This window comes from Humulus lupulus, chromosome 5, assembly GCF_963169125.1.
Source record: "Humulus lupulus chromosome 5, drHumLupu1.1, whole genome shotgun sequence".
In the NCBI taxonomy this organism is placed as follows: domain Eukaryota; kingdom Viridiplantae; phylum Streptophyta; class Magnoliopsida; order Rosales; family Cannabaceae; genus Humulus; species Humulus lupulus.
Window position 1 is genome coordinate 189,537,822 of NC_084797.1, and position 21,590 is coordinate 189,559,411.

The following is a 21,590-nucleotide window of genomic DNA, read 5'->3' on the forward strand; positions in this document are numbered from 1 at the left end:
TATTGTGAGACCTTGGACTCAAGATCTTGACACTATAAGGTTAGTCCGTTCTGTACCTTTGTTGATCAGATTGCCTAATCTAGGTCTTCAGTATTGGGGCTAAAACTTCCTCGGTGCCTTGGTTAGTACTATAGGGAAACCCATTATGGTGGATAAGTTTACTAAGGAAAGATCTATGATTAGATATGCTAGAGTTCTGGTTGAAATGGAGATTTCTGATGACCCTCCGTTTGTCATTTATTTTGTGAATGAGAGAGGCCAAGTTCAGGAGCAGTTTGTTGAGTATGAATGGCTTCCCATAAAATGCAACAATTGCAAAGGATTCAGCAATAATATGATTGATTGCAAGAAAAATGGCCCTAAGAGTTGGGTAAAGAAGAGTGTGGCTGAACAGGAACATGTTGGAACTTCTGCTGATTCTGAGATTGCAGCTACTGATGCAAAATCAGGAGTTTCAGCTGGAGTTACTGAGGTTGTTAAGGAAGTGGAGGATAAACATGATGTAGCATGGTTAGATGTTTGTAGGGTAGCTGAGGAAAAAGGAAGTTCAAAGGATCTGCCCTTCACACCTGATCAGGATAATAAGGAGAACTGGGAAATTTCTAGGAGAGTTGGGAACTCAAGAGGGAAAGGGAAGTTAGTGAGGACTGTTATAGACAAAAAACAGAATGCTTTCAAGGTACTTCAGGAACAGGGGAAAGGTGGAACAATTGGGAACTTAACTGATTCAAAGCTTGATGGACTGCTCCAATATACTTAGTTGGAATGTAAGGGGTATGAATAAGAGAGAAAAGCAATTTGCTATACTGAATCTCTTAAAGTTTAATAAAGTGGGAATTGGAGCTTTATTAGAGAATAAAATGAAGAAGGATAAAGTTGATGATATGATGGTTAAATTGTTCCGTGGTTGGGATTACTATAGTAGTAATGTCATAGAAGGCAGAATTTTAGTTCTTTGGCAGAAGTCGTTTATTAAAGTTCAGGTCCTTATGGAACAACAACAACCGGTTCATTGTTTAGTTAAACTTATAGGCATGCAGATGGATATTTTTGTCACTTTTGTTTATGGTCTCAACACTATGGATGAGAGATTGGAGATGTGGAGGGGTCTTTCTTGTATACATGTTCTGAATAAGCCTTGGTTGATTGTGGGAGATTTTAATGCTACATTTAATTTCGATGATAGAGCGGGAGGGAGGTTAATATATGCTACTGAGATTCTTGATTCTAATGCTTGGCTTGCCCATTCTCAGATGGCTTCACTCAAGAGAATTGGTTCTAATTTCACCTGGTCCAATAAGCAAGATGGAGGGGATAGGGTTTACTCAAAAATTGATCATATGTTCATTAATGAAGATTGGATAGATGCATTGCCTTACTCTATTGCAGACTTCCAATGGGATGCCCATTCGGATCATTGTTATTGCCTCATCAAAACTCTCAAACTTGGTAATCTGGGCATTAAGCCATTTCGGTTCTTTAATTTCTGGATTACTCACAGGGGATTTTAGGAGGTAGTTTTAGATAGTTGGAATAGATCTATGGCAGTGAGGGGTCTGCTGGGTGTGACTAAAGAGCTGCTTCGGCTAAAGCATATTTTGAAAGCTTTTAATAGGGAGGAAATTGGAGATGTTGAGCAGGGATATCATCAAGCAAAAGGTGACTATCAACTGGCACTTACTAGAGCTCAAGCTTCACCAACAGATATTGCTGCTCAGGAGGCTGAAAAAATAGCAGCAGTTTGATATCAAGATCACTCTGCAAGGTACAGAAGTTTTTTGATACAACGAAGCACAATTACTTGGCTGCAGAAGGGTGATGATAATAACTCATACTTTCATGAGTGCATTAAAAAAAGAAGGGAGGAGAACCGTATTGTTTCCTTTCTGAATGAGCAGGGGGTCATTATTGATGATTACAACGAAGTGGTTCATCATTTCTTGGACCATTTCAGAGGTTATATGGGAAGCTCTAGTTCAGCCAATGGTTCTTTTAATTCTCAGTGTATAGAGCTGGGTCCTTGTCTGGATATTGAGATGCAGCTGAGTTTGACTAGGGAATTTGGGAAATCTGATGTCAAGAAGGCTCTCTTTAGCATTCCGGGTACAAAAAGTCCAGGGCCGGATGGATATGATTATGAGTTTTACAAGGCAATGTGGCAGAATATAGGGGATGACATATCAGAGGCTATCCTTGAGTTCTTTCATTATGGGCAGAACCCTGCAGAGCTCAATGAAACAACTCTTGCTCTGGTCCCAAAAACTGAAATGCCTAGCAGGGCGGTTGACTACAGGCCCATAGCGTGCTACAACACTTTATATAAGTGCATTTCAAAAATGATATGTAGTAGACTCTCGGAAGTTCTACCTAATCTGATAAGTCAAAATCAAGGTGCCTTTGTTAAAGGGCGATCTCTAGCTCATAATATTCATATTTGATCAAGAATTACAATAGAAAAAATACTAAACCGAGGTGTTCTTTGAAGATAGACTTGAGTAAGGCCTATGACATAGTAGACTGGTGCTTTTTGGAGAAGTTGTTAATCTGTCTTAGATTTCCTACCCGATTCATTCATTGGGTGATGGTGTGTCTCCGTGGCACTTCGTATGTTCTTATGTTGAATGGAAGAGTGCAGGGGGGTTCTCGGGGAGTCAAGGGTCTTCGCCAAGGAGACCCTATCTCACCATTACTATTTGTCTTGGTTATGGAATATCTCACTCGGCTACTTCAACTAGGGGCTCAGCAAAAGGATTTCAGATATCACCCTATGTGTAAAAGCCTTAAGGTTATTAATCTCTACTTTGCTGATGACTTAGTGATTTTTTTCAAAGCTAACAGCGGCTCAGCCCAGGTTGTCAAACAGGTTTTTGAGGATTTCTGCAATAGTACAGGATTGAAGGCTAATATTAGTAAATCTCAGGTGTTTTTTGGAGGTGTTTCGGCTGCTGTTAAGGACCAGTTACTTTAGATTTTGCAGCTTGAAGAGGGAACCTTTCCTCTTAAGTATCTGGGATTCCTATGAGGCCAACAAAATGGAAAATGGCAGATTGTGGTGAGATTCTTAAAAAAATTAAACTAAGGCTTCACACTTGGGCTAGTAGACATCTATCTTATGCAGGGCAGACTCAACTCATCACATATGTTCTATTGGGATTGCGAAACTACTGGATGAACATCTTCTTGCTCCCTCAAAGCATTGTCAAAGAGGTAGATAAGCTTTGCTTGTGGTTTTTGTGGGGCAACAATTGCACCAGGAGCAATTTTCATCTCACCCCCTGGTCCACTGTCTGTTTGCCGAAAAGATTTAGAGGTTTGGGTTTCGGTGAAGGAGCTAAGTGGAACAAGGCAATGCTTGCCAGGTATGTCTGGGCTATTAGTCACCAACCAGAGACCCTATGGGTGAAATGGATTAACACTGTGTACTTAAAGGGTCAAAGTTTCTGGCTGTACCAACTTAAGGCAGATTCAAGTTGGTATTGGCGCAAAATTTGTCACATTCGTGATGTTTTTTCTCAAAAGGATATTGATGAAGCTGGTAGTCAAGGGAGATTTAAAATTGGTTTACTTTATACGAGATTTATACTTCGAGATCCAGTCAAGTATCATTCCTTTGTGTGGAATAGGATGAGTGTGCCAAAGCATCGATTTATTACTTGGCAAGCGGTGAATGATAAGTTGTTAACTCGAGATCACTTGCATAGGGTGCTCATGCATCTTGATAGCTTCCTCTGCCCGGTTTGTGAACTAGCTGAGGAAAACCATGAACATTTATTTTTTGATTGTTGTTTCTCTCAGCAAGTAGTGCAGCAAGTCCAAGATTGGATTGGATGCAATTGGCCTTTAAAATTCAGTGGCTGGACCCGATGGATTGAAGACATGAGAAGAGATGTTAAGGCAGCGATTGTGGCGGCTGTATTCTCAGCAACAATTTATTACATTTGGTATAATTGTAATTCTTGTTTTGTTAATAGTTACTCTCATAGAGTCAATTTTATAGTAGATATGATTAAAAAAGATATTAGCTATAGAATTAGGTGCTTTATACAAAAGAAAATGAAAGGAAATGAGAGGAACTTTGTAAGGAAAATATTTTCTGTGTAATGTTGCTGGTGCCTTCTCAGTGAGGGAGCTTGTGTTTGTAATCTGGTTGTGATTAATAAAGATATTCTTTCTTGATAAAAAAAAATAGTGAGAATTTTTTTAATTTTTTATGTTAATTAATTAGAAGCTTAAGATGAAGAAAATAAACAAAATTATTAATTTTTCAACATGAAGTATTTATTTAAATAAAATTATTTATATATATACTTTTTTAAAACTTGAATAGTAATTTTGAGAAAGTTAACATTACAATTTGATTTTTTTTTATGTAATATATTATATATTTGAAATAGAGATTTTTCAGAAGTATTGGAAATAGATTTGATTACAATTATGTTTAATGTATGTTATTAAGACAAATAGTTTTTTTGCCCCTTGAACTATTCACCCTTCTAAGACATGGATATGTAAGAGAAATGATTGAAAGAGGTCATCTCAATATTCTCTGTAAGAACAAGTGAAAACTTGGTAGATCATTTTACTAAGCCACTAACGAGAGATTTAGTGGCTACCTCATTTCGAGGGATGAGACTTAAACTCCCTAAAGGGATTCACAATTTATGGTAACTTATCTTAATACTAGTTACTTAACTAGTATTAGGTTCAATAGGTAGTAACAATTCAATCAAGTTGTACTCAAAACAGTCTCATCTGAGATATGAGTACCTTTGAGTTACCGATTTGAGGGTTAAAATCAAGAGATTTTTTAGTAGAACCCAGTCTTGAGAAGACAGGTATTCTATGGTAACAAAGTACTCTAAGAGTTCTACCTATATGGAACTAGGGGTTGTATTGCCTCTCATGAGAATTGAGAGTATTCTCAGTCCATAAATGGAAAGTGCACATGACCATTAATGGTGCAAAGCAATACAAAGAGGTCTCAAGTGAACATAGCAAATGTGTGTGTGTTATCACCAGTTTGTTATTGTGGAAAGATGGTTCAGTTCCTAGTGCAACCAAATTTTCCACAAACCATGTGATAATTACACTATAGTAAAGTTCAAGTTGAAGAACACTTTACTTTATGCACCAATGCAATGGCTTCTATATGAAAGAGTGATTATTTAATCAAGTGGGGCAAAATGTTATATTTTAAATATAATGTTGATTGATTAAATAAGTGTTACAATAATGAATTATTTAATCTAGTGGTGGAATATTATATTATTTTTAATATAATGTTTAGATTAAATAATGTGACAAAGTGTGTCACATATTGTAACATAATATATATGAGAGTTACATTTATTGGAAAGTGTGGATATCTAAATGTGTAACATATTCGGGGTTACAAAATCAATTACAAATTTGTAATTCCCAAATACTACCCAATAATGTGTAGATTATATGTTACACATTTTTTAGTTTGAATTTAACAAAGCCATAAGTGATATGGTTGTTGGCTATGTGATTTTAACTCCCATAATGTGTATGCAAGTTACAAAATCAAGTGGGAATGAGTTTGGAACTGTTTGGAAAATTGGGTGGCTGAAATGCTCTGTGGCCGCAGCCAGTGATTGTCCCAAGCCGCGGCAAGGCATATCCCAGGCAGCGGCCAGAGAGGCTGACCGTCTTTATTCCAACTTTTGTTTTATCAAATTTTGAATGTTTCAAACAGCCAAGTAACTCCCAAATCACTATTTGAATTCCATAAAACATCCAATTAAACATTAGTAACAACCATGGGGGTTGGTGGAATTTGAAATTCAAAGGGTGTCTCAAACTCTATAAATACGAGCCTATTTCTCACTTGTTTCATACGCTATTTTCTATCCACTAGAGCAGTTGACTAGAAAATCACCTAGAAACTTGTTTATTTCAGAGAGCTATTTCCATTTGAGAGATTCCCTTAGTGCTTAAGATATGGGGAAATAAGCTTTTGGACAAAAGTTGTAAACATTGTTCAAGTTGCTGATCCCCAATGCTCTTCACTTGGGTTGTGTGAGTGAGAGTGTTGGTTTTTTTATATTGTTCTTCTTTTCAACAATTTATTTTCATCTTCTTCTCATTATTTTCCTATTTATACTTTTGCTTGTATCTTCTGCTTTTAGAGGTGTAATCTACTCTACATCTTTTATCTACTACTTTTAGTTTCTTTGTATCCTTTTGTTATATAGTTATATTTTATATTTACTCTCTTCTTCTACATCTTTCTATATTTACATGTAATTTTTGCAATAGAGTTGAAGCTTATTTAATCAATCACTTTGTCTTTTGTATTCATTTGCTTAGAGTTGTAATAGTTCTTATTTTCCATTGATGCAATATATATATCTCTAACATGGAATTCGATATTAAAATACATCAATCACCATATGTTATATTAAGTGATATTGAACACTATATGGTGTCAAATATTATTATAGGCCACCCTATGTTGGGTATTATAAGGTGTCCTATAACAGTATTCTTTTAAATAAAATTAAAATAAAACAGGGGGATAAATTTTAATTTAAAAAAATATGATAACAAATTGTAAGTTTCTCAGTTTTGATTGGAAAAATTATCTTTATAGTTGTGGCTATTGTTTTCATATCTATGTGTGTTTTCTGTAATCTATTAACTCATTTAAAGTTGTTTAATTTTCTGTTAGTCAGTTATTGTTTCTGTTAAGTTGATAATAATTCTGATATTAGTTCAGTTAGTTTGTTAAGGTTTAAGTTGTGCAACTCAGAGGATATACGAGCCTCTTCTTTAACTTTGTGGTATTTTGTCTTTTTTTATTCTATTGTTCGTTTACTTCTTGTTTCTTCGATTTTGGGTTTTAGGTAATCTTCAACCTCCATCTTCTTCTTACTGTTTGTTCTATGTTTTTTTTTGTATATTCTCAATTGCAAGTGGTTGTGAGGTTCTTTAAGTTTAACTGTTGCTGAAGTATTTTCTAGTGGGATGTCATAGTGATTTTCGAGTAGATTTTCAAGAATTAGCTTAAGGGATTTAAACTTCAAATCTTCTAAAGCGAGTTTTAGATGTGAAAAGTTTTGAGTGGGAGGTTAAAGTTAAAAGTGATAAATTTAGTTATAAAGTGTTTTTTGTTTATTTCAATTTTTAGTGTTGGAGAATTGCATATTTTCTTAAAATGTTAGAGAATTGTATTTGTATGAACATGTTTTTTTTAATATATATGTATTATAAAACTATTAATAATAATTAAATATAAAGTATAAAGAAAATGAATAGAGAGAGATGTAAAAAGAGAGTTAAACTCTTGTATCTTATGTCAATTGGGATAGAACCCTATTTATACATAGAGATATGATCTAGGAAAATTAAGTAACTAACATAAATACAATCAATAATTAATGATAATGTTTAACTTTGGGTAGCCTGGTGATTCTCCATTATTTTGATATTTAACTAAAGGGATTCTCCACTATTATAGACATCTACATATATATATATACATAATATTTATAACACTCCTCCTTGAATGTCTATAAAAATTACCTCATTAAAAACCTTGCCAACAAAACTCAGTTAACAAAAACTCGGCCAAGGGAAAAAAATGCAGTGTGTATTTACTCCCCCCCCCCCCCCCCCCCGCCCCACTTTGACGTTCACAATGGTCTTTTAATCGACACATTCAAATCTTATGTACCATCTTCTCGAATGTTGACATTGGTGATGACTTTATGAATAAGTATGTGATCACTGGATCGAATTTGTCGAACATTAATATCAACACTCTTTTGAAGACCATATGTGAAGAAGAATTTTGGCAAAATGTGTTTAGTTCTATATTCTTTAATGTATCTCATTTCAACTTAGTATTGCATACACCATTATCTATATAGATAATTGTTGGTACTTCTATATCAGGTGATAGTTCAAATGTTCCTCGAATATGTTGTGGCATTGATCTTAGCCAGACATTCTTTACTTTCCTCATAATTGCTATTATCTCAGCATGATTTAAAGTTGACTCGTTTAAAACCTTGTCAAGAAAACTGAGTGGGACAAAACTTGAACTAAGGGAAAAAGAGTGCAACACATTATATCTCCCCATCAGGAAAATATCCATAGTAACTTTGGTGATAAAAAATCTCATATGATTTTCATTGTAATTATAAATCACCACTTTTAAATATTACAAATTTTTTTATATGAGCACATATTTACTATAACTCTTCTAGAGCATGAGTGTGAAATTGAACATGAATATTTATTCAACATATTAAATCATTTATGTATATATAACATTGTCCATTATCATATCATATCAACAATGTATAAATATGCATCATATTTGTGGATATTCATTATATATGATTATGTTCAACCCAAAATTTAAAATTTAAACATGAACACATGAATGAATATCTTTGATAATATTAATTTTCATTTGCAATAAAGATGGTACTTGATAAATCTAGGAATTCGAGTTATTTTAATGCTTTTGAACTTATATTTTTATCAAGAAAATAGTGGTTTAGTGTTTTTGGTAATCTTTTTATTATGATTTTGTCAAATATTAATTATAATGAGATAATATTAAATAATAGATTAATGATTGAAAAATATATCTTAAAATGTTCAATTTTGTCTTGACAGATGGTTGGTAGAGCTGTATACATTTTGAGAAGGATTTGAGGCTTGAAGTGGAATCAGGATTTTTGGATGTTGTAGCATCATAGCAGCATCACGTTCTGCTAGATATCTATTTGAAAGGCCCATGTTGAAATATAATCCATTAGTTTTATCCATCAGTTTTGGACTTGTTTTGTTTTGGGCTGAGTATTAATTAAAGTGCTATTGGGCTTTTAATTGTTGTATCATAGCAGCCTCACGTTCTACCATTGCTGCATCGTAGCAGCATCACATTCTGCCAGATATCTATTTGGAAGGCCCACGTGGAAATCTAATCCATTAGTTTTATCCATGAGTTCTTCACTTGTTTTGATTTAGGCTGAGTATTAATTGAAATGATATGGGTGTTCAATTGTTTTTGGACCATTGGCTTTCAAAGAAGAGGAAAAGAAGCAAAAGAAGGAGGCCCACGTGGGAACTAAGGAATGACCTAATTCCATCGCAAAACTTTGTTTTTAAGAGAGAGGACCAGCAACAAGAAAAAGTAGGCAGCCACCATTGAAGAAGAAAGAGAGGAAGACCATTTTGGGAACATCTTTTTGGCTTGATTCTCTTACCCTTCTCTTTAATATTTTATTTTATTTTTCTTGTATTTTCTAAACTATGATTTATTTTGTAATTGGTGTTTTTGAGATATTGATTATGGCCTAAACTTTTCATTGCTAGGATAACTAATGAACTTTATTATATAATTTTGATACTAGTTATTGATGCTAAATGCTAATTGAGTTTTATTCATTCAAGTATTTTTCATGCTTAATGCTTGCTATTGCTTGATCGCCTATAGAGAGTAATTGAATTAATTGTGGTTGCTGAAAATGGTTATAATTAATAGACATAAGACTTGAATGGTGAAAGATTAATTTCTTTTGATTTTAATTTTGTAACGATATAGATATATATTGTTACCTTACATAATCTTTTGGAATTGGTGCTTGGGAATGTATTCTTGTAATTAGATTGGCATAGACATATGTTAGTTTAATTAGAGAATTGATACCATAGTGACTTCAATAGAAGCCTATGAACTAAATTGGAATTCTAGAATAATTAGTCCTAGTTTGCCAAAACATTACTGCAACATTAGCATTCGATTTACATTTTAGGATGAATTAATTATTCTAGCTCATCATCATTGTCCTGCTCTCTCGTTCTTTTGTGTATTTTATTTACTTTCTTGTTTAGTTATTAGGTTTAATCAAATCATTATCATTTGCTTTATTCCAATTTGTTAAGTGTTGATTTTACACAATTAATTACTAACACAATCCCCATGGATATGATACTCACTTATCACTTTATTACTTATTTGCCGACTGTATACACTTGCACTTTTATATTTCTAATTAATTTCGCAACAAGTTTTTGGCGCCGTTGCCAAGGATTGAATTTAGTGATATTTTTTTTTGTTGAAATCAATTGCTTTTCAATTTGGTTTCTTATTTTTCTTTTTTTTTTTATTTCTTTTTTTGTTCTATTTTACGCTTTTATTTGTTGATTTCTTGTGAGGTACTTGAGATGTCGCACCAACAAGCTCTCTTGAATTTTATTCAACATGACTTGGAGCATTTGTACAAAGCATGGTGTAGATACAAGGAGTTGCTAATGAGGGTCTCATATCACAATTTCTCCAAAGAGTGTCAACTTTAAGTCTTTCTTAAAGGGTTGACTGCCACAACAGGAGAATGAGTAGAAAGAGGAGATGGTACCACCAATTTCTACCAAGTATCCATGGATGAAGCCTATTAGATGATGGAAGACATGGCATAATACAATGATTGGTGGAATTGGAATTGTTCTATGGCCAACCATGTATGAGAGAGCAATTCCAACAATATGGAGCCAACTTTTGATACTTGCACTCAAGGACCAAACGAAGAGAATTTGGATTCTCAAGAATTAATCATAGAAGAGGAACCTTACCAAGTGGCTCAATCAAGTTCGTTGGAGGCATTGATGAAGGAGTTTATGGCTAAAATGATGCCTTGACTAAGAGCCAATGTAACCTCCCAAAATTCCTAATAAGGCTTAGTGCCTTAGTTAGGGTGTCGGGAGGGCATACTTGGAATTATATGTGATATTATTGAATGCATATGTGGTTATTGTAAATTATAAGAGTTATATTAATGTATGCATGTGTATGCATGTTTAAGTGTATTAAATATGCTTATAGACCTGTTTCTATTATAAAGAGCATATTTTGTAATTTTGGCCTGTTGAGGGTATATTTGTAATATTATATGTTTTATGATTGAGACCACAATATTATGTGGATATATTTAAGTTATTCGGCACGAGGCAGTCCTTGCGAGCAATTTAGCATTAAAGTCGCAACAAGGTTAAATACCTGGCTCGGGATGAGCTTAGGGGTATTTTGGTAATTTGGTAAATTACCGGGGTTAATTGGTTAATGGAAATTAATTTGGTGAGCGTTTGGGGTTAATGGATTTAATTGGGAATTCATGGTGAAATTTGAGGATTAGCGAGAATTTTAGGTAAAAGACCAAAATACCCTTGGATTGGACAAAGGACATTTGGATTGGCTAAGGGAAAAACGGTCTTTTGACCACTAGAATAAGCCAAAGGATCCAAGTGTTGAAGGTTATGGGGCATTGACGTTACACCTCTCTCTCTCTCTCTCTCTCTCTCTCGGGTACCTTCATGGTGGGGGGTTTTGAAGCAAAATGGATTTAGCTAGGCTTGCACTTGGATTTGGAGACTTGGAAGGGAGAGTCAAAAGCTGGAGAAGTGAAGATCATAGCTGGTTTAGCCATCTTCTTCCCTAGATTTTTGAATTTGGCAATTGAGGTAAGAATTTCTCCAGCACTTCTTGAGTTATTAGTGTTCTTGAATGGAAGTTTGGTGAATTTGTGTAATTTTCAAATTTATAAGCTCTAAGTCGTTTAATTGGGTGTAATGATGTTAGGAGTAGTTTTTTTTTTAATTATTTGGGAGTTTTGATTTGCAGCAGGGAATTCAGATTTGCTGGTGAATCTCAAATTGGGAAAGAGATGGGTTTAGAACCCTAAAATCCCCAATTTAGTTCTTGGGTGAAATTGTATTGTTTCGATGGTGTTTTAGGTTGTATATGAAGTTGTATATCTCTTTTGAATGTTTGTTATGAGGTGGAACAGGTGTGGGATTGATTGGGGTAGTTTTGGTTTGGAGAAAGTAGCAAGAAAACCCAGAAATTTCTAAGTTTGTGCTGCGGCATCGCGACGCGGATGAACATCGTCGCGATGCTGAACCTATTTTGGGCAAGGATATTTTCTTGGCTTACCATGGTACCAAGTCATTTTCAAGGAAATTTTTATTTATTTTTTAGGGCATTGGCTCGAGGGCCCAGGGGCAATTCCACCACCCTGTTTGGTGGAATTAGAGGTCCCTAGAGCACGAGATTGGTCTCGGAGTTTGTTTTTGTAGTTGGATCTTAACGGGGGTACCATTTATGGTTGTGACTAGGTTCACCACTAGGCTCAGGAGAAAAGGATCGTGCTCGGGGTCACCTCACCTCATGCCTTAGGACATGAGGTAAGAGAACTGGCATATGAACATAGAGCTATTGGTTGGTATACTTATTATCCTTGAACTACCTTTGCATGTATGGTATGACTGATACTCAGTCATCATGTAGAACGTGGGGCCAGACGATCATCACAATAAGTGAGGGGTTGATTGGCAAAGCGTGTGAAACGCAGGTCATGAAGGCAAGTTCAGTTTGAGGGTGTAGTCCCTACTCACCCGGCATGAACCGATGGCAGAGTGCCTGAGTACACATCTCGCTTGGTTGGGCCGCTTGGAAAATCATGTGGAACGTAGATCAAAGGGTAAGTTTAATTTGAGGGTGCGGTCCCCACTTGCCCGACATGAACTGTGAGCTGAGTGCCTGAGTATGCACCTCGCTAGGTTGGGCCGCTCGGTAGGGCTGTTTTTCCTGGGTCGTGTAAATGATTTTATGATTAAGATGAGTATTCTATTAAACTGTAAAATGTGTTTACATGCTATATGATTTGAATGAATGAATATAATATCTTTGAAGCATGTGTTTACTGCTTTTGAATATTTGGACTATTGTTATGCCATGTTTGGTTTTCTTGTTGAGCCTTCGCTCACGGGTGCTCTATTATGCAGGTAAGGGCAAGGGTATGTTGGACCAGCCATGAGTTAGAGACTTTTAGGGGCGATGTGTATATATGCTATCTGCTCAACCTCCACGGCTGGGATTACTTGGGAGGAACTAGGTTTCAACCTTGTTTTGTCGCTTAGGATGACTAGTTTGTATTTTTTTTTGTCTTTTATCAGTCTGTAAACACTTTTTTGGGATCTCATGTTTAAAACAAAGTCTTTTAATGGAAAATGATTACTTCTTTGACAAAAGATTTTAATACCTAACATTTTTTTAGTTTTAGTTACACATTTAAGTCCAAATGACGCGCTTAGTGAGTTAAGCACTATTTCAAACACACAGTGTAATGGTTGTTAGATTAGTAGGGCGTTACAACCAAGATGCATCCTTGAAGAAGTTGGAGAATCAAATTGAGTTATTGGGAAAATAGTTGTTTAGTGATTTGGAAAATGCAAGGGGAAATGATCGAAGTGAGGAGGTCATTTTGAGAAGTCGTGAAGATTTAGAGATGCCTTTGTAAAATTTTGAGTGGAAAAAGGAGCCCACTTCAACCCAAAGTGGCAAAGAAAAATGAGAGAAAATAGTGAAGTCAAGTTTGTCAAGTTCTATTTCTACCCCAGATGTTGAGAAAATGTTTGTGCAAAATAGTGTTGAAAAGTTAAATGTCCACCCACCACTAACCTTTATGCAACACTTCCAAGAACAAAAAGTCCTGAATTCTCTACTTTGGAAGCCACTAGTCATGGAAGCATACACATATTGAGATCCTTTTTGGCCACCACCTCCATCGCAATCAATAACATTGTGTCTTGGTGTCCACCAAAAACATTCATCAAAAGTAAGTTGAGTTTAGTACATGAGCCCTTCAATTCCTCATCTCACCAAGCTTGAGGGTGTTCAAAATGAAGACCCATGTGTGAGGGCATAGGCCACTATCTATGGGCGAAAACCACTCTTTGATGATGAGTTTTCCAATAGTCAAGCCGACGACTTTAAATCAAGCGCTTCATGTGAGGCAACCCAAGTTTCTAAACTTTGTTTATAATTTTCTCTTATTAATATATTTAAGCTCATTGTATTTCCTTTATTATATATATATATTTTTATGTTTGTTAAGAAAAAAATGGTTTTCCATGTTTTCTTGACCATCTTTCACTTGGTCATTGGTATTGCATTTTATGGTGCAGTTGTTATGTTCAGAAAGATGGTGATTTGCAGTGAACAATATGAGTTTTGGAATGTTTTGGATGTGTGGTAGGTGAACAAAAAGGCGAGGAGCTAAAGAAAGAAAATCTGAAATTTAGGGTTCCAATACCGTGAAAAAATGCTGCAACAATCAGGGATAAGTGTGCAAATCAATCAGGGTTTTGGGTGGCTTTTGGGCAGAGAGATATGCGATGTGTCTCCATCTACTTGGCAACACATTTCTTGATTATTCATTAAAAAATAGTTTTTAAAAGGCATCAAAGTGAAAGCCCGATACTCTCACTCTTCTCCTCTGCCCTTGCCCTAGCTGTCATTCACCATTTTCCCAAGCACCTATTGCTGCCTTTAGTTAAACCCTGCCTCTCTCCGCTTTTTACTGCATCTTTTCGATCATGTCGCTGCCATCACTATCATCTTTGCCTAGATGAGAGAACCCTGGTGCCAACCTCAACCCCAAAGTCGCGCACCCGCCTTACCCATCCTTTTTCGCACCCTGTCCGACAACAACGTTAGCCTACTCGCTTGCCTCACCACACAGAGAACCCCAACTCACGGTTCTCCCATCACACCACCCAACTCCAATCCCGTCCCTCACCTACCCAGCTCCAACCACTCATAAACCTCTGCCCTATTTCAGCTTTGCCCTGACCATTCTTTATCTGTGTTTGAGTTTTGGGTGTTCCTTCAGGGGTCAGTCTACCTTGAATTTCTTGCCATTTTGGGTAGAGCATTTCCTTCATCCAACTGTAAATTTGGGGCCAATTTCGAATGAGAATTTCTTAATTAAATTCTCTCACATTTGTTTTTCATTTTGATTTACTGTTCTATTGGTTTTGATTTTGTGTCTTGTTGATTAGTAGGGATGTTAATCGTTGTTAGTGTGTTGTTGTCTTGGTTTTTTGAGTAATTAGAAAGTGATGCACCTTTTGCCTCTGGGAAAGTTTGGGGATTAACTGTCTTGCATTTGTATATGTTTGGTTTGTCTATCTTTGCATTGGTGTATGTTTTGTTTCATTTGAGGCATTGTTTTGTGTGTCATTTTCGTTGAGAGGAAATTGTTTAGCTTTAGCAGTGCTTAATTTGGGGCTCGATGATGAACCATTTATATATAAAAAATATTAAAATAAAATCCATTGCTTTGCCTCTTGTTGGTGTTCTTGACTACTCGTATTCAAGTGTTAATGAAGTTAGAAAATCTTGATGATAGTGTGGATCCCAATTATGTGCATAGCTTGACCAATGAATTCTTGAACCCTTCAAGCTAGCTAGATTTTTGGGAGAGCCTAAGTTTCTATAATTGCTTAGTGGTTCCTTTGAGGCGAAATCCTTGGCATCACTAAACCAGGGATATGATTTAGGCCATCTTTGGACAGTTTGAGCCTTTCGAGCCAACCATGCTATACTTTTATCCCTAGTCACTCCTTTAAGCTTAATTGATCATTTTCTTTCTTTGCCACATATTAGCCTAACTATGACATCATTTCACTATACACTTGACCACCTTAGTCTTTCTAGATTATATTTTGATTGTTGCACAATAAGAGAGGGTGGGATAAGCGTAATTCTTGTTGAGTTGCATCTTGGTGAGTGTTTCCCTTGTTTTCTTTTCCTGTTTTCACCATTGGGGACAATGTTGATTTTTTAGTTTGGGGGAGAGTGTGCCTTATCTTGTGTGTCTTGAAATTTTTATATTTGCATTTCTATATTTAAGAAAATTGAAAAAAGCAAGTGTATGTGCAAAGAAAAGAGTGCACTCCCCAAAAAAAATGTAGAAATAAAGTTTGGAATTATGTTTAGGGGTGTAGCATCTTATCTATATATATATAAAGTATATTGTTGGTATTGTGTTTCTTTCTTTGTTTGTTTTTAATAATGAATAAGGGCAAGAGTGATTGTAACGACCCAAAAATGCTAATAGGGTTTAGTACCTGGATTAGCGTGCCGGGAGGGCATAATTGGACATATATGTGTGTGTAATTGATTAAATGTGTGACTATGTGGCATGCATGCTTTATATGATTTTATGAATATATTATATGCATGTTTATAAGTATTATATATGCATGTGGGCCCTTTACTGCTTATAAGGGCATATTTGTAATCTTGGTCCGTTAAGGGAATAAATGTGATTATATGTGATAAATGGTTGAGCCCACATTATTATGTGGATATATTTGCAGTATATGGCTCGAGGCGATCCTAGTGAGCGGATTAGTAGAATAGTCACAACAGGGAATAATACCCGGCTCAGGGTGAACTTAGGAGTATTTTGGGAACTTAGAATATAATTTGGGGTTTATTGAGTAATGAGTAACTATTTGGTAATTATTTGGACATGTCGGGATTAATTGGGAATTGATAGGATGACTTGAGGAATTAGCGGGAATTTGGAAAAATACCATTTTACCCTTGGAACAATTAAATAAGGCTGAGTTTTTAGAGGGTCATTTCTGTCTTTTGGGATTAAGTTTATCCTTAGACACTGTTGGATTATACCATAACTATAGGAAACTAGAGGAACCTCTCAGCATTCTCACTCTCTCACTCACGTTCACTCTCATTCCCTCTTTTAAACATTGAGCTAAGGAAATTTGAAGGAAAGAACTGAAGGTTTTAGGCTCGGGAATTCAAACCTAAGCGCTTAGGACGAATTCTACAACCCGATTTTATAGAATTCGAGGTCCCGGAGGCTAGTATTTGTTTTCAAAACATTAATTCGATTGGAAGTTGATCATTATTCAATATTTCTTGTGACTATGATTACCGCTAAGCCTTGGGACTGAGGGTTGTGCTCGGAACCATTCTTTATCCACCGCTCAGGATTCAAGGTAAGAAAACTGCACCCATGTGGTTGTGAATGGGATTGAGTTTCCTGTAATTGAACATATGTATTCTATAATTATATGGTTGTTATGCATTATATGAAAGTACGACCTAAGGGTGTCGGGGCTGATGATAAGCGTACTGAATGCATCTCGGCCTAAGTGAGCCGGGATCAGCTAGGAAAACAGAGGGCTCGGCCTAAGGGCGCTGACACCTGAACTTTTGTATTACTGATTTAGATGTATGCTTGAAAATACATGTTTAGTGTTGTTTAGCTTAATGCTTGTACGCTGTTGAATAATTGAATTAATTGGATTAAATTTGATTGAATGCTACTGCTGCTATATGTTTTTGTTGTTTATGGTTTCTTGCTGGGCCTTCGCTCACGAGTGCTACGTGGTGCAGGGAAAGGAAAAGAGAAACTAGACCAACCGTGAGTTGGAGAGCTCTGGGGGCAAAGTGTACATCATCAGCTGCTCGACCGCCACGACCGAGGGAAAGTTATAGGAATAGAGATCTAAATTGTATTTTTTTGTTAGACTGGCATTTGTTGTATCAACTTTTGAGAGTTCTATGTACCACATAAACCATATTTTTGGGATCCCATGTATCAAATATTTGTCTTAATGAAAATTAACTATTTATGATTAAAATCTTTTAACCCGAACCTGTTAGTTGACTTTAGAATCACATTTATGTTCAAATGACTTCATTAACAAGTCTTGCACTATTTTAAAATACACAATGTAACGGTCTTGGTTATCCAGAGAGTTACAACTTCGTATCAAAGCGGTCTAGGTTTAAGGGTTCGTGAAGACCTGCTAGGTATGTACACTCGCTGCTAATGACAAGCTCGACTCAGGGTTTGGTAACTATATATGTGATTATATGCTTAAATGTTTAAATGAAATGTAAATGCTTGATTTGCATGATTAACAGGGAGCATGAGATATATTGATAGGGCCTAGCCCTTGACTACTATGTGAATAAATGTTTAAAGGCTTGTTTGCATCTTGATTGCATATTGTTGGTTGAATTTTGATATTGGACCATGGAAAGAATGTGAACCTGTCATCATTGCTTGATTGCCGAGTCATTGATTGCAGATAGACTTGGACAATTATGTGTCCAAGGCGATCAATACGACTAGCCGACACAAGAGTTGAGGCTAGAGATGATGAGTAAGGCTAGAACCCTCTGTCAGTCCTTGAGAACTGGCAGCAGATACTTGCGGATATGCAAACCAAGCTATAGAGTCAGGACGAGCATATTCGCCTTTTGAGACAGCTGGCTCCGTCACGGTGTGCTGCACCTATTGTTGGGCTCAAAATATTCGGCCCAAGTGTTTTGCTATTTTAAGTAAAGTGAAATAGGGCATATTGGTTTGAGCAGAGGAGCCAGAGTTAGAGGCCACGGATCAGAGGTGAACCCTGCCTCTATCCTCTGCACATCAGAAGGGTCCGAAAGCATTTTGGCGGGAAATTAAGTTATTCGTTTAACCGACCAAGAAGTAGACTTGACCAACTAACTCCTTATTACTTTTGACCCTATAAATATCATCATTTCATTATAGAAAAGGAAGAGTCTGACTTAAGCATCGGAGTGTCTTTCTTGTAGGTACTTTCAAATGGTTCGACGATCACTTGTGTCACCTGGATTTGTTGGAAAGAGATTGGAGAACTGAAGTCTAAAGATAGGTACCACTCAAAATAGAAAAAACAAAATTGTTGAATCAACAATTTGGCACCGTCCATGGGAATCTTTTCTCATAAAATCTTTGAATCAAGAAACTTTCAAACAATCAAGATTCTGTTGAACATAAAAGCCATGCCACCAAATACCAACGGAGCATCAAGCACGGTAGTTCCAGTTGCCCCTGCGACGGATGTCGGTGAGTAACTCGACAAAATGTGCCAACTACTGGAACTAAGCCAACAGAGGTCCAATGAGGCCATCAGATCACTGATTGCAGCCCAAGCCAAATTAGAGGCCGAAATTGCCGAGTTGTGAAGAACCAATGAAGCCTTGCGCAAAACTCAAGACAAAGAAAATCCCAAACTTGTTGGATTAGGAACTCAGGTCGTCCAGATCGACCCACCTAAAGGGAACACTCATCGTGTTGGAGAAGGATCTCAGGGCCTTGTGCCATCGTCACCAACATTAGAGGGCTAGCAAACGATGGGCCGAACAGTACGAAACACATTCACAAGTCGATACAGAATCGTCAATAACAACCTGAACTGTCGTAGAGTGTGGACGACAGCAAATCTAGGCACGGGTCTCACACGGTGTAGCAATCGAAGACCCCACCATTTGTTCAGTTTTTGGAAAGCTAGAAAGAGGAAATGCTAGGAGAGGTGATACAAAAGTTCTCTGATTGACGATCTGCACATGGGTCTGACTATATAGAATTTGTTTCAAGAATTGCTGAAAGATCACCTTTCACAGAATGGATATAGAACGAGCCAAATCCAAGAGATTTAATGATTCCCCCTCTACTAGCCTTCAATGGAAAGGGAGACCCACTTAATCACTTATTCTAGTTTCAACAGACAATGGCCTTGGAAGTAAATAATGAAGCCATACAATGCAAAGTATTCTCCATGACTTTTTCCGGACCTGCTCTGTTGTGGTTCAGGCAACTAAAGCCAGGCTCTGTTAACAACTTCTACGACCTTCGCAGAGCTTTTCTACAGCAGTACAATGCCAACCGTGAAGCTCCAAGAACGATGGCAGATCTCTACAAAATTGAGCAAGGAGAAAAAGGCACCCAAAGTCGTACTTACAATGCTTTATCGATCTTGTACATCAAATTCACGATGTAGAGCCAGAAACCGCGACCAACCTCTTCGTCAAGAGTCTTCAAGTGGGGTCACTCTTACACGAAAATCTCACTATGACCCCACCTTATGACATGGCAGAAATTTAGGTCCGTGCCGAGGGCTTCTTCAGAGTCTTGGAGTATCGAGAGCGTGACTAGAAGAAGTCCGCTCTCATTTCCACACCACCACAAATAACCCGTCCCCTCCGTCTAAATGGGACAAAAAGAGTAAAAGGCATGAGTCAGACCCTTTGAAGGGGGTAAAGAGACCAAGAACTAGCCATGATCCACCAAGATTCTCTTCTTTCGAGTACACTATCCCGCAGGAGGTCATCTATGAAGAGAACAAAGACAGACCCATCTGGCGGGAACCATACAAAATCACCACTCCTCCAGAAAGTCGAGACAAGAATTAGTTCTGCACCTTCCAAATGGACCATGGCCATACAATATCTGAATGCCACAACATCCAAAACCAAATTCAAGCTCTTATGAGAAACAGACGATTTACCTAGTACATTAAAGGATTTGACAGGACTAACATCCCCCAGCCCAATACCACTCATACTCCAACGCTCGCAATAGCGCTGGCCTTAACAAACGTGGCTTCTACGAGTTCACAAGAACCTCTAAAACAAGTCCCCATGTTACATGGGACCGTAGAACCGATTGTGGAACAAGAACAAAAGACCAAAAACCATAAGCGAATGGAGGAAAAAGTAAAGTGATATAGATCACTGGGGCACGCCGTCAACTTTGTCACTGCAGAAGAGAGGTGCTACCCTACTTCAATAACTTTTACAGAAGAAGACCTACAGGATGTGCACCTACCTCATGACGACCCTTTGGTCGTCAAGCTACAAGTAGACCATTGCCAATTGGGGAGTTTTAGTCGATGGAGGCAGTGGCGTTGATGTCCTCTTCTGGGAAGCCTTCCAAAAAATGGGTCTCGAGGAAAGTCAGATCAGGCCTTTTATTGCACCAATCTTGGGATTCAATAGCCAAAGAGAATACTCGAAAGGCGCCATCAGGCTAAACGACATCATTGCAAAGCGCAATTTAGAAGTAGACTTTATCACAAGCTACAATGCAATCATGGGACGAAATTGGATCCAGAGAATGCAAGGCATCATCTCCACTTTGCACCAAGTTATGCAATGCCAATCACCTAATGGGCACTACACCATTGACATAAAAGGGTGTCAAAGGCAGGCAAAGAACTGCTACCTAACCCTGAAAGAGATAAACGAGATCGACACTTCCACCCCTGACGAAGACCCCACCAAATAGCAATCAGCGGGAAGATTAACAACATATCTCAGAAGCAGAGGAAGAGCATGATAAACCTCAAACAACTCTCGATGATCTGGACGAGGTCTGCATAGATTAAAGTGATCCATCCAAAAAATTGCTGGTAAATGCCCGATTGCCAGATTCAAAAAAACAAGATCTAATAAAGTTCCTCAAAACCAGAGTTGGGACTTTTGCCTCGTCCCCACATAGCCCCAAAATCATGGGTCATAGACTCAATATATCAAAAAACTTCCCATCTGTCAAGCAAAGGCAAAGAAGGTTTGCTCTCGAAGTCAACCAAACAATACAAGAAGAAGTGCAGCAGTAACTGAGCATAGGCGCGATCGAAGAATGCCTATATCCCAGCCGACTAGCAAACCCTGTAGTGGTTCCGAAGAAGAAAGGAAAAAAACGTGTATGCATCGCCTATACTAACTTGCACAAGGCATGCCCCAAGGATAGCTACCCCCTTCCAAAAATTGATCAAATGATAGATGCCACGGTGTGTTATGAAAGGATGAGCTTCCTTGATGCCTATTCAGGGTACAGTCAGATCCTAATGAAAACAGAGGATTGAATCCATACAACTTTCACCAAAGAGCGTGGTTTGTACTACTACAAAGTCATGCCCTT

General features: G+C 37.2%; 1 protein-coding gene across 1 annotated transcript; it reads left to right on the forward strand.

Annotated features, from left to right (window-relative positions):
- Nucleotides 1-3,039: 3,039 nt before the first annotated feature.
- LOC133779782 (uncharacterized) lies at nucleotides 3,040-4,101 on the forward strand. Its single transcript, XM_062219694.1, has one exon. The coding sequence runs from the start codon at nucleotides 3,040-3,042 to the stop codon at nucleotides 4,099-4,101; it is 1,062 nt and encodes a 353-aa protein (XP_062075678.1).
- Nucleotides 4,102-21,590: the final 17,489 nt, after the last annotated feature.